The following is a 12,322-nucleotide window of genomic DNA, read 5'->3' on the forward strand; positions in this document are numbered from 1 at the left end:
TTTATTCACCAAATCACATGTCTTCAAGGATGATTTCCATGTTTCCTACAGTTACTTTATTTTTTTATGATTTATTTATATTTTATGTGCGTTAGTGTTTTGCCTATATACACGCAAATTTGTGTGAGGGTGTTGGCTCACACTGGAGTTACAGACAGGTGTGAGCTACCATGTGGGTTCTGGGAATTGAAACGAGGGCCCGCTATAAGAGCAGCTAGTGCTCTTAACCACTGAGGCATCTCTCCAGCCCAGAAGCAGCAATTTTTGTTTATTTGTTTTGTTTTGTTTTGGGACCAGAGTTTCCCTGTATAGCCCTAGCTACCCTGGAACCCACTTTGTAGACCAGGCTGGCCTCAGACTCACAGAGATCTGCCTGCCTCTGCCTCCTGAGTGCTGGGATTAAAGGTGTGAGCCACCTCCAGTCAGCTTCTTCAGTCACTTTAAATATGCTGTTGCCTTTTTATGTTCAGAGTATGGGTACAGATATTAATATAAGATTTTTTTTTCACATGCCAATCTTACTAGGATTCCTTAACCTTCTTATTCCCCAGGGAAAGGTGAATGTGCTATCGGCTCTTTCTGCAGCCCCCTGATGCAGGACAATCAGTCACGATAGGGAGTCAAGTCAAAGCAGGAACTCAGTTTATTATTGTGAGTGTCAGCTTATATAGGTTAAATGACATCGTGGGATGCAGGGGTCCCTCCAGCCAATGAGAGGCAGCCAAACCCTTCCTCTGGCTGGAGGGGCGTCTACCTAGATGTTGCTGTCTCCTCCTCACTCAGTTCCTTCGAACGCGAGCCAGGCTTTTCTCTGTCCTACAGGCCTTGAGGTAGAGGCCCTGAGATAATTTTGGCTCAACAAATCTCAGTTCTCCTGCTCCTCTCCTCCCATTCCCTTCACCTTCCCCTCACCCCACCCCCATCTGCTTCTCAACTAAGTTTGTCCCATCACCTTATTTAGGCAGGACTCCATCCACCCACCCATCCATCAACCCTGTGCCTGTTTCTAGGCTGAGCAAAGTATCTCTCCATAGAGAATGGGCTCCACAAAGTCAGTTCTCCACACACTGCCCAAGCCACACCATTGTCACCTGCATTCGGGGGGCCTAGTTCAGTCCTACGCAGGTTCCCCAGTTGTCAGTATGGAGTCAGTGATCTCCCACTAGCTGGGGTCACCTGATTCTGTGGGTTTCCCCATCACGGTCTTGATCCCTTTGTTCATATTATCGGCCCTCCCTCTCTTTGATTGTACTCTGGGAGCTTAGCCCAATGGTTATTTGTGGATCTCTGCATCTGCTTCAATCTGTTTCTGGATAAGGGTTCTAGCTTCTCTGGGGTTGGGGACTGTAGTCTTGTTATTCTTTATTTTATGTCTGATATTCACTTATGAGAGAGTAAACACTATATTTCTCTTTCTGGGTCTGGGTCACCTCACTGAGGATTTTTTTTTCTAGTTCTGTCCATTTGCCTGCAAATATTTTTTCTTTTTACTTTTTCAAGACAGGATTTCTCTGTAGCTTTTGGTGCCTGTCCTGTAACTCTATAGATTAGGCTGGCCTCGAACTCACAGAGATCAGCCTGCCTCTGCTTCCCATGTGCTGGGATTAAAGGCATGTGTCACCATTGCTGCAAATTTCAAGATGTCATTTTTTTCCACTGTGTAGTAGTCCATTGTGTAAATGTACCACATTTTCTTTATTGATTCTTTGGTTGAGGGGCATTTAGGTTGTTTCCAGGTTCTGGCTATTATGAATAATGCTGCTATGAACATAGTTGAGCAAATGTCCATGTGCTGTGAGCATGCCTCCTTTGGATACATGCCCAAAAGTGGAAATTGTAATGGATTAAGTAAAATACTACAGATCCCCGAGTGGCTGCAGTGGTAGTGGGCAGCGGGTCCCAAGAGCAGCCAGTCCCAGGTAGGGACGGTGCAGTTCCCCAAGTGACTGCAGTGGGCCACGTGGGGCAGCGAGTCAAGTCCCATGAGGAAAGACAGACACGTGGGCAAGCCACGAGACCACGCAGCAGGTCTCCGAAGGCAGCTGGTCCCAGGCAGGGAGCCATGTGGCAGGCAAGAGACACCGCCATGGACAGGCACATCATGCAGACTGAGGCTGGATATTTATTTAATGGGTTATGGAGGGGAAAGGGGAGAAGAGCAGAGAAAGAGAGAGAGAGAGAGAGAGAGAGAGAGAGAGAGAGAGAGAGAGAGAGAGAGAGAGAGAGAGAGAGAGAGAGAGAGAGAAGGTAGGGACAGAAGCTGCCTCTTCAAGAGGGATCCAGAAGGAAAAGGGAAGGACTCAGGCTGCAAGCTGAAGATCAGATTGCCTCAGCAAAAGGGGGGAGTGAGCGTGGCTTGTCTCTTAAAGGGACAGAACAGATCATTACAGTAATGATAAGTTTTTTTATAATAGAGATTAGAATTTATTGAGTATACTAAACCTCAAGATTTTTACCATTCTTGAAAGTTTTAGTTACCTCTTCTTTTATTTTAAAGAATTTTTAATGACTTATTTAACTTTATTTTTATGTGTCTTGGTGTAAAGGTGTCAGATCCACTGGAAATGGAGTTACAGACAGTTGTGAACTGCCCTGTGGAATTGAACCTGGGTTCTCTGGAAGAGCAGTCAGTACTCTTAACCACCAAACCATCTCTCAAGCTTTAGTTACCTCTTCTAATATGGCTGCTGCAGTGTCCTCTTTCTTTCCTTTCTGAAAATATGATTAGAGGTACACCAGCAATGGATTACTCAGTAACACACACACACACACACACACACACACACACACATCTAATAGCTCACACTTGGTCATGCTTCAGATGCCAGGCATTATGGTAAGTGGTTTGCGTTCATCTGTTCAGTCATCACAAGAACCACAGAACCACCTAAAGCAAGAACTTTTCACAGATGAGGATAAACAGGAATTCTTCACAGATAAGGAACAGGAAATAGGGAAAGAATACTTTCCAAAGGTCACAGAGATAGCAAGCAGCAGCCATAGAATACTAGCCCTGAAAATCTGGTTCCATGATGCCAACTCTAATGCTTTGAAATCTTACAGCCAAGGATTCTCCCTCTGTGCTTGATGTTTATGGGAGGTGGGCCCTGGGGTTTTCTATTGTTGTTAATTGTTTATTCATCTCTGTATAAGCCAAGCAGGATTTTTCAGACCATTGATTTTGTTTCTGGAATCTTCTTCCATCTGGCCCTTTGGGCAGGTAGGTTTGTTGATTTTAAAGGAGCGGTACAAATGCTATATTTAACTTACTAATCTCATTTATTTCTTGTAAATATTGGTTGAGAGGACTGACTTTTTCATACTAAACTTTTTTTCCTTTTTTTTTTTTTTTTTGGTTTTTCAAGACAGGGTTTCTCTGTAGCTTTGGAGCTTGTCCTGAAACTAACTCTTGTAGGCCAGGCTGGTTTCAAACTCACAGAGATCCACCTGCCTCTGTCTCCTGAGTGTTGGGATTAAAGGCTTGTGCCACCACCTCTCAGCTCAGACTAAACTTTATAATCATCATTGGAACTACCTCATTATGAAGCACTTTGGTTAGTTTCTTTATCAGCTGCTTCCCATTGTAAAAAGAAGTTTACCTGATCAAGGTTGAGAGCAGCACTAATCTATGTATTGTTGTTGTTGTTTTAAGACATGGTATCTTGGTGTCGCCCTGGCTGACCTGAAATGCACTCTGTGACCAGGCTGGCCTCAAACTCCTAGAGATTTCCCTCTTCCTCTGGAATGCTGGGATGAAAGGTGTGCACAACTATGCCCTGCTCTGCTGTGGCTGCTGCACCTGCTTTTACTGTAAAAATAGTTTTGGGTATCACTCAGTAGGCCAGGATGGCCTCAAACTTGCAATTCTTCTGCCTCTGCCTCAAGTAGCTGAGATTACAGTCATGTCACCATTCCCAGATATTTTTAAATTTGTGAGCTCAAGTTGTGTGTGTGTGGGGGGGTGAGGTACCTTGTTTTGTTTTGAGACAGGGTTTCTCTGTGTAGCCCTGGGTGTCCTATAACCCACTCTATAGACTAGGCTGGACTCCAACTCATGGAGAGTCACCTGTCTCTGCCTCCCAAGTGCTGGAATTAATGGCATGAGCCACCATTGCCTGGCTATATTCCTTGGTTTTGAGGTAAGGTCTCCTGTGACCCAGGCTGATCCTGAACTCAGTACATAATCAAGGATGGCCTTGAACTCCTACCCCTCCTGCTCTTACAAGCACCTTACAAGTACTGGGACTGCAGGTGTATGTCACCTCACTCAGCTGTTTTCCATAACAGTAGTGTTGCCTTTTCTTTCGACTAATGGGTATATAGTAATTTATTTGGAACAACTCAGGTTGGGATGAAGCTCAGTTGGTATTCACAAAACCTTGGGTACCATCACGTGCTCACTATTGCCAAGGTGTGCAAGATGTTGGAGGTCAGAAGATGACTCTCAGGAGTCAGTTTCCTACTTCTGCTTAGGGCTACAGGGACTGAACTAAGACTGAACGGGTACAGCAAGAGTCAGACACTGATTGGCTGATTAGAACTTTAGAAGTCATTTATTATCAGTTTTGGTGTCTGACCCAAAAGCTCCTAGCAGGCAAAATGTTTGGGACCTACTAACAAAGCAGCCTAACGACCCAGAGGCTGAAAATGGTCTCAGATCTGAAGCCTTTCCCAGGGGCTTCTTTGCTGTGGTCTGCCTACCTGATGTTTTCACCAACCTACCTGAACTTACATTGATTTATGACTTTTATTGTTCTGTTAATATAAAAACTTACTGAAACTAAACTGGGCATAGTGGTGCATCTTTAATTCTAGCAATTGGGAAGCAGAGGCAGGCAAATCACTGTGAGTTCCAGGTCAGCTTAATTTACATAGGGAGTACCAGGACAGCCAGGGCTACACAGAGAGAGTCTGTCTCAAAACAAAACAAAACAAAACAAAACAAAACACACACATACATACACCCCAAAAACTGAGACAAAATAAAAAAGCCCTTAATGAAACAGTTACCACTTTGGATCTTTGGAGCTAGGGTACCCTGTTTTCCTGGTCCATGTTCACTCATAATTGTTTCCAGTAAAACACTCTCATTCCCTTTGCTTAGAAAAGTCAACAGTCATTAAATCTTTACCTTATGAATAAGCAGGAAACAGGTGAGTAAGTTCAAAGTCCCACTTCCTGGCTGCTCTGTCCCTCATTTTTCTTGCAAGCATGTGTGTCCTAACCACCCTTACTATGCTTCATAAGAAAGGAAAAACCCATCAGGCACTTCCTCTTCTGTACTCTCGCTGAACAAAGACGTTTGGATCAACAGGAACAGCCTCTGAACAAAGACGTTTGGATCAACAGGAACAGCCTTGCTGTCAAACTAAAAGGAGAGAGAGAGAGAGAGAGAGAGAGAGAGAGAGAGAGAGAGAGAGAGAGAGAGAGAGAGAGAGAGAGAGAGAGAGAGAGAGAGAGACTTACTTTTAAAATGACTTTCCTTCATCCTTCAAGAGGAAGGCAACTGGACTGCTTGACCAGGTACTCAGGTACTTCAGGGAATGGATTTTAAGTCACTTTAGAGTCAATTATTGACATTTGGGTTTGATTCATTGAAACCTTGTGTCTATGAGGATTTCCTGCAGTGAATGGTTTGCCCATTGGGCTGATTGCCTACAGGGAAACCTTGGGGGTGAGAGTGGGCAGTGGCTTGGGGAGAGGGGAGTGTAAAGTCGGGCGGGGAAGGGGGAGTGGACAGTGGGGCGGGAAGGGGGAGTGGACAGCGGGGGTGGGGAACAGCAGGGTTGTTAACTTGGTCTGCTGGAGTTTAACTGGGATTTTCTGAGTTGGTGTTTAAAGTTTATTGAGCCCTAGAGGTTACATTTGTATTTCCTCTGAGACGAAAGAGCTTTGAAAATGCTTCTTGGCACTATGGAAAGGAAACCCAGAGCTGACAGCAAGAGGGGCACTTGGTCCATCTAGTCTCCTGAGGCACGGACAAGATAATTGAACTTAGAGAATGGAAGGAAACCCCTGTTTGTGGGCCAGTGTTTATAGGAAGTGCTCTACAGACCCCATTGTGTGATGCGGTGTTTCCAGCCATTATCTCAGTTGATCTTAGGTGTAGAGATGGAAAATGTGGCAAAGATTCACCGTGGTCGGACAATAATCAGCTGCAGGACCTAGGATCTAAGCTGGTCTGCTGTCCTGCTCCTAAGAGCTCAGCTCATGTCTGTAACACTGCTCATGAGTTTTAAATGTTTGCTTTAATTGGTGTATAGTCATTGTAAGCAATACCAGGACATTTTCATATAAGTATATAATGTTCTTTGAGTATTCCCCACCCCATGCCCTCCTAACACCCCTAACCATTTTTGTCCTTCCGGGTTCCCATTAGTCCTGGGTGTGCCCCTAGACAGTTTCACTTCTGTTTTCATGGCTTACATATGTTATTTGCATAGCGCGCTAAGAATACTCAGTAAGATTGTTGGAGTCCAGCAGAGATCTAAAAGCATTCTAGGCTAAAGCGTATTTTACTCGAACGGTAGACAAATCACTGAGTGGCCACTTCTGCTTCATCTGTTCCCATGTGTTTAATTATTGCAACAGTCCTAGGCTTGGGGCAGATATTATGAGCACTAATACTTCAGTAAAGAAATCATAATCCAGAGGCCGAGGAGATGCTCAGGGGGTGGGGGCGCTTGTCACCAAGCCTGTGATCCCTGGGAGCCATCTACTATTCCAGAAGGAGAGCACTGTCTTCTACAGTTGTCCTCTAATCTCTACACAAATGTTGTGGTGTGCACGTACACACACACACACACACACACACACACACACACCAGTCAATGTAAAAAAAAATTACAGGGCTGGAGAGATGGCTCAAGATGGCTCAGTGGTTAAGAGCACTGACTGCTCTTCCAGAGGTCCTGAGTTCAATTCCCAGCAACCACATGGTGGCTCACAACCATCTGTACTGAGATCTGGCACCCTCCTCTGGCCTGTGGGCATACATCAAGGCAGAATGTTGTATCCATAACAAATAAATAAATAAAAATTACAAAGCAAGAAAGCATGCCCCAGAAAGATCAAGTAGCACGTCTAGAAGCAGCAGTCTAGCAAACTGAAGAATGGGGGTTCAAGTTTGAAGTCTGCAATGCCAAATCTGAGCGCACACATATGCCAGTTCCATGCGCTGCCTCTCTGCTCCCAATTATATGAGTTCTTTCCCTGACGTCAGCCATGCATTGTGGGAATGACTCCCTAGACATGGGTCAAGTTTCAGTTCTCTGGGGAAGCCATCTAATGAGTAGCAAGAACATTACCAATTAAACCGGATATGGTAGCTCATGCCTGTAATCTTAACAATGAGAAGGCCGAGGCCAGAGAATTAGCATGCGTTTAGGACTAAACTGAGCTACACAGTGTGCACCAGGCCAGTCGTGGCTATTTTGTAAGCCAAGTCTTGTTTCAAATAAGAAAATATTATTTGCCAAGGTACAACCATAACAAAAGGATCTCTTCCACATGATTCAGTTATTCTTAGGATAGCTTGGTGGGAGGCAGCATTTTCAGAGCATGACCCAAAATCCAGATTGTCAAATTGGCTACATCCCTATTTTTCGTTGAATTTTAAAAAATAATATTTTATATTTAAAGATTATTTTAATTATGTATTTCCGTGTGTGTGTGTGTGTGTGTGTGTGTGTGTGTGTGTGTATGTATGTAAGCCGGTGTACATGAGTGCAAATACCCATGGAAACAATTGTGAGTTGCCCAACCTGAGTGTTAGAAACAAAACTCAGGTCTTTTGCAAGAGCAGTATGTGTCCTTTTCTTCTTTAAAATTTATTAGCAAGGTGGTGGTGGCGCATGCCTTTAATCCCCGCACTCGGGAGGCAGAGGCAGGAGGATCTCTGTGAGTTTGAGGCCAGCCTGGCCTACAGAGCAAGTCACAGGACAGGTACCAAAGCTACACAGAACTAAAAAATAATAAATAAAATTTATTAAATTTTGAGATTGTATTTTAATTACCTTTCTCCCCTGTAGACTCTTCATATATACCTCCATACTCTCCTTCAAATCCATAGGTTCTTTTCTCATCAACTGTTATTGAATGCATAAACGTATCTGTATATAACATCTATATCCCCAAATGCATCCCATTGAGTCCTTACAATGTTACTTGTATGCATATTGTGCCCTGGGGAGGGCTATACCTTCAGCTCCCTTTCCACGGTGGTCTGTAGTTCTTCAAGTGGGTTGAGGCCTCATGGGCTTTCCCTGCTGTTCAGTTGGTCATGTTTGTTCATGTTTGGGAGGTCATGTTGCTGAGACTTCAGGAGGTATAGATTTTTTTTTGGTTTTTTGATTTTTTTTTTTTTTTTGATTTTGAGACAGGGTTTCTTTGAGTAGCTCTAGCTGTCTTGGAACTCACTCTGTAGACCAGGCTGGCCTCAGTCTTGGAGATTCCCCCTGCTTCTGTACTCCAAGTGCTGGGATTAAAGATGTGTGCCACCACCACCTGACCCATGGGTATAGATTCTGATGTTACTAAGAAATGCAATCTCACAGCAAAGTTCTTGATCCTCTGACTCTTATGATTTTTCCACCCCCTCTTCCAAGATTTATTTATTTTTAAATTTATTTTTATTTTACATGCATTCATGTTGTGCCTGCATGTATGTCTGTGCAAAAGTGTTGGATCCTCTGAAACTGGAGTTACAGGAAATTATGAGCTGCCATGTGAGTGCGGGGATTGAACCTAGTCTCTGGAGGAGCAGCCAGTGCTCATAACTGCGGAGCTATCTCTCTAACCCTGATTTGTTTATTTTTATTTCAAGTGTTTTGCTTGCTTGTCTTTATGTCTATCCTGTACATGCCTTAGTTACTATGAGACTAGAGAAGGATGCACTGTTACTGGAGTTACAGATGTGGGTGCTGGGAACTGAACCCACATGTACACATGAACCTGATACGCTTCCTCCAACCAGGCCACATCTACTTCCTAATCCTTTCAAGAAGTTCTACTTCCTGATGACTAAGCATTCAAATATATGAGCCTATGGGGGTCATTCTTATTAAACCACCATAGATATGGAGGGGTGAACGCACTGTGGTGACTCTTTCTGTGTGCCAGACTCTGCCTTTTATCATAGACTCAGCTTGTCAGTGGTAGATCTCAATCCAAGTCCAATCCTAGCACGAGACCAGGCCTTTGCTTGTCTTCCTGTTATCCTTACCTTGTTTTCTGGCTCTTTCTCTCAAGGCTCCTTCCTTATGCCACTTTTTCTGTTTACAAATGGTCCTTTAACTTCCTGGGGACAAGCCAGTAGGTCCAGCTCCATCTTTTGGTATTTCAATCTCACTTGTCCTCTTGGCTCTGATTGGCATCAATGTGAAGCACCTGTGGAGTTGGTGAAGTTCCACTTGACCATGGTCTATCTCTAGGCAAGGAGTCCAGACATTTGGGTTCTCATTAGGATTTGGCCATACTTTGTGCAAGTGTGTATATGTGTGTGTGTGTGTGTGTGTGTGTGTGTGTGTGTGTACACATGTAGAATTCAGAGGCCCATGCCAGGTGTCTTGCTCAATTACTCTCTACTTTTCTGCTCCTGAAAGAATCTTTTGCTAAACCTGGTACCATTAGCTAGTGAAACTGGCTGGCCAGTGAGCCTGTCTCTAGCTGCTTTCTATGCTAGGGCCAGATGTTTGCACAGTTGTTGGGGACAGATCTCAGGTCCTCACCCTTCTGCAGCAGGGGCTTCCATCACCTCTGAGCAAGTTTTACACATTTTGTGTAGCATGGTTAATAAAAACTGAGAGACAGATATTGAGGTTCATCCTGAAGGCCAGAAAAGCAAAACAGCCAGCTATTGACTCTTACCCTCTTGCTGAGTTAGAAATGGTAATCCTGCCTCCAGAATCTCAGACTGAGACTGAGAGCCTTCTCCTCCCATTTTATAATCATCTCTACTTCTCGGATTAAAGGTGTGTACCACTGGGATTAAAGGCAAGCATCGCCCAGTTTCTATGGCAAACTAGTGTGGCTACTGGGATTAAATGTGCATGTTATTGTCTCCTGTTGTGTAAGGCTGGCCAGTGTGGCTGTTTTACTCTCTGAACTTCAGGCAAGCTTTATTTATTTATATAAAATGAAATGTCACTACAATTTTGGGCCATCATGATTTTCTCATCGAGAAAGAAGCAACTTCAATCTTTCCGTTTGATCATTTCCGTTTTTGTTTCCTTAGTTTGTTAGGATAAACACCGGCTTCATGGGAAGGAGACATCTTTGGCATTCCCATTTAGAAAAAAAAATCTACTGAGATCTAGGAAAGTTGTAGTGCTTTGACTGAGAACAAGTAAGTACCCTACAAACAACATCTGCCTAGTTATGTATATTGATGGTATTAAATAAAAAAACAATTCATGTTTTCAGATGACTATTTATCTGTGGGATTCTCAATTACATACTCTTATGTTCTCTTAAGAATTTATTAAAAAATATGGCAAGCCTATGGGGAAAAAAGGCAGATGATAATTGGGGCAAGACTTACAGAGTGACCAGATTGTACTTTAAAACTGTTCATTCTGGCCATCATCACCTGTTCAATCATAATCGTCCCTCAAGACTTCAGAACACTCTATCCAATCACTTCAGAGAAATGGGGCAGACCTCAGTGGTACCCAAATGAACTGTTTTCATTTTGATACCAGTGTGCTGTACAGTATAGTAACCACTAGCCACTTGGGGCTATTTAACCATGAATCGAAACATTAAAATTTAATTTACTATAAAACCTGGTTGCACATGAGGGCACAGTATTGCACACCTTTAATCCCAGCACTTGGGAGGCAGAAGCAGGCTGATCTCTGTGAGTCTGAGCCATCCTGGTCATCAGTGAGTTCCAGGACAGCCAGAGCTACTACATAGGGAGGCCTGTTAAAGCAGCAGCAGCAAAGGACAACATCTTTAATTACATAATATAGAAGCATCTATCCACCTGATAGCTACAGCACGGTCAGTCATGCGTCCCAGGGTGATGTGTCTTTGAGTTGTCACTGAGACAGTGAACTACAGTCCCTGGGCACAATTTTGTCTATATTTAAGAGTTAGGCCCGGGGTGCTGGAGAGATGGCTCAGAGGTTAAGAGAATTGCCTGCTCTTCCAAAGGTCCTGAGTTCAATTCCCAGCAACCACATGGTGGCTCACAACCATCTGTAATGGGGGTCTTGTGCCCTCTTCTGGCCTGCAGGCAGACACACATACAGAATATTGTATACATATTAAATAAATATTTTTTTTTAAAAAAAAGAGTTAGGTCCAAGATTGAGACTGTCATTTGGTGGTAGAGAAATGACTTCCCATGCTTGAAGTTGTAGGTTCAATCAATCCCCAGTACTGTCAACCAAACTCCAAAATAGATTAAGGTATTGCAGAGGCATGCGCGTGTGCATGCATGCGCACACACGCGCACACACACACAATGTCGCTCCCCTAGAAACTAGGAGAAATGAGAACACGGAGACTGAAAACTGTCTGATACTTTGTAGTGCTCTTTTTCAGAAAACACTAAAACTTGTGAAAGATAAAACACCTATTCCTTTGCGTGGTGACAGGAGGAACTGAACATATTGTCACACTACTTTGTATGTGACGACAGACATGAATTCTCCTAACAGCTCCCCAGGTGACACAGACGTGTGCTATAGTGGGTTCTCATTGGTGAAATGTTGACTTTTCGGATTTTCGTTACCCAGCCAACACATGTAGTTATCTTGAAATAGGGCCTGGTAGAAATATCAAATCCCTTACTGGGCTCAGTAAATGCTATGAAAGGGATATTCGGTCCCCGGAGAGACTGGCTGTCACATAGTTGGCAGTATTTCGTATTCAAAAGAGAGCTGCAAAGGTTACAGATGCTAACAAGTGGCTGATTCCATGCTGTTGCATGAACTTTCCCTGGGGGAACTGTGAACAAACATCTTGTCACCCCAGATGGAGCCCCAAGAAGAGACTAAAGTAACCATTCCACCTATCTAGCTTGTTGAACCATTAGGTCTGTTGATCTTGCTTGTCAGAGCCCAGCTATACCAGCATGAATGACGGCTCCCTGTGTATGTATAGAGTCCCTTCCCCGGTTAACCTTCCACCCTCTATTCTATTCTATTCCAGCACCTCCCAAGTGAGAGTGAAGTAGAAGCAGGGTGACTGGGAGTGAGACACAGGAGTAGCTGGGATCTCAGCTGATGCCCTATGATCCCCAACTCCTCCTCCTAAAGGAGAATGTCGATGGGTGCAGTATTGTGAGGGTCCCTGGCTCTGATTAAGATGGTAA

The 12,322-nt window shown here is 43.9% G+C and overlaps 1 protein-coding gene across 1 annotated transcript in view; it reads left to right on the forward strand.

Moving 5' to 3' along the window:
* The first annotated feature begins 5,392 nt into the window (after positions 1–5,392).
* The window catches only part of Nlrc4 (NLR family CARD domain containing 4), a 37,701-nt gene continuing 30,771 nt past the window's right edge, over positions 5,393–12,322 (forward strand). The window contains exons 1-2 of the mRNA XM_038319756.1: positions 5,393–5,523; positions 10,235–10,345. Of these exons, the coding sequence (XP_038175684.1) occupies position 10,345 (1 nt within the window). The 5' untranslated portion in view covers positions 5,393–5,523; positions 10,235–10,344. The remainder of the gene's footprint in view (positions 5,524–10,234; positions 10,346–12,322) is intronic.

The sequence above is a fragment of the Arvicola amphibius genome, chromosome 2 (genome assembly GCF_903992535.2).
Source record: "Arvicola amphibius chromosome 2, mArvAmp1.2, whole genome shotgun sequence".
NCBI lineage: Eukaryota > Metazoa > Chordata > Mammalia > Rodentia > Cricetidae > Arvicola > Arvicola amphibius.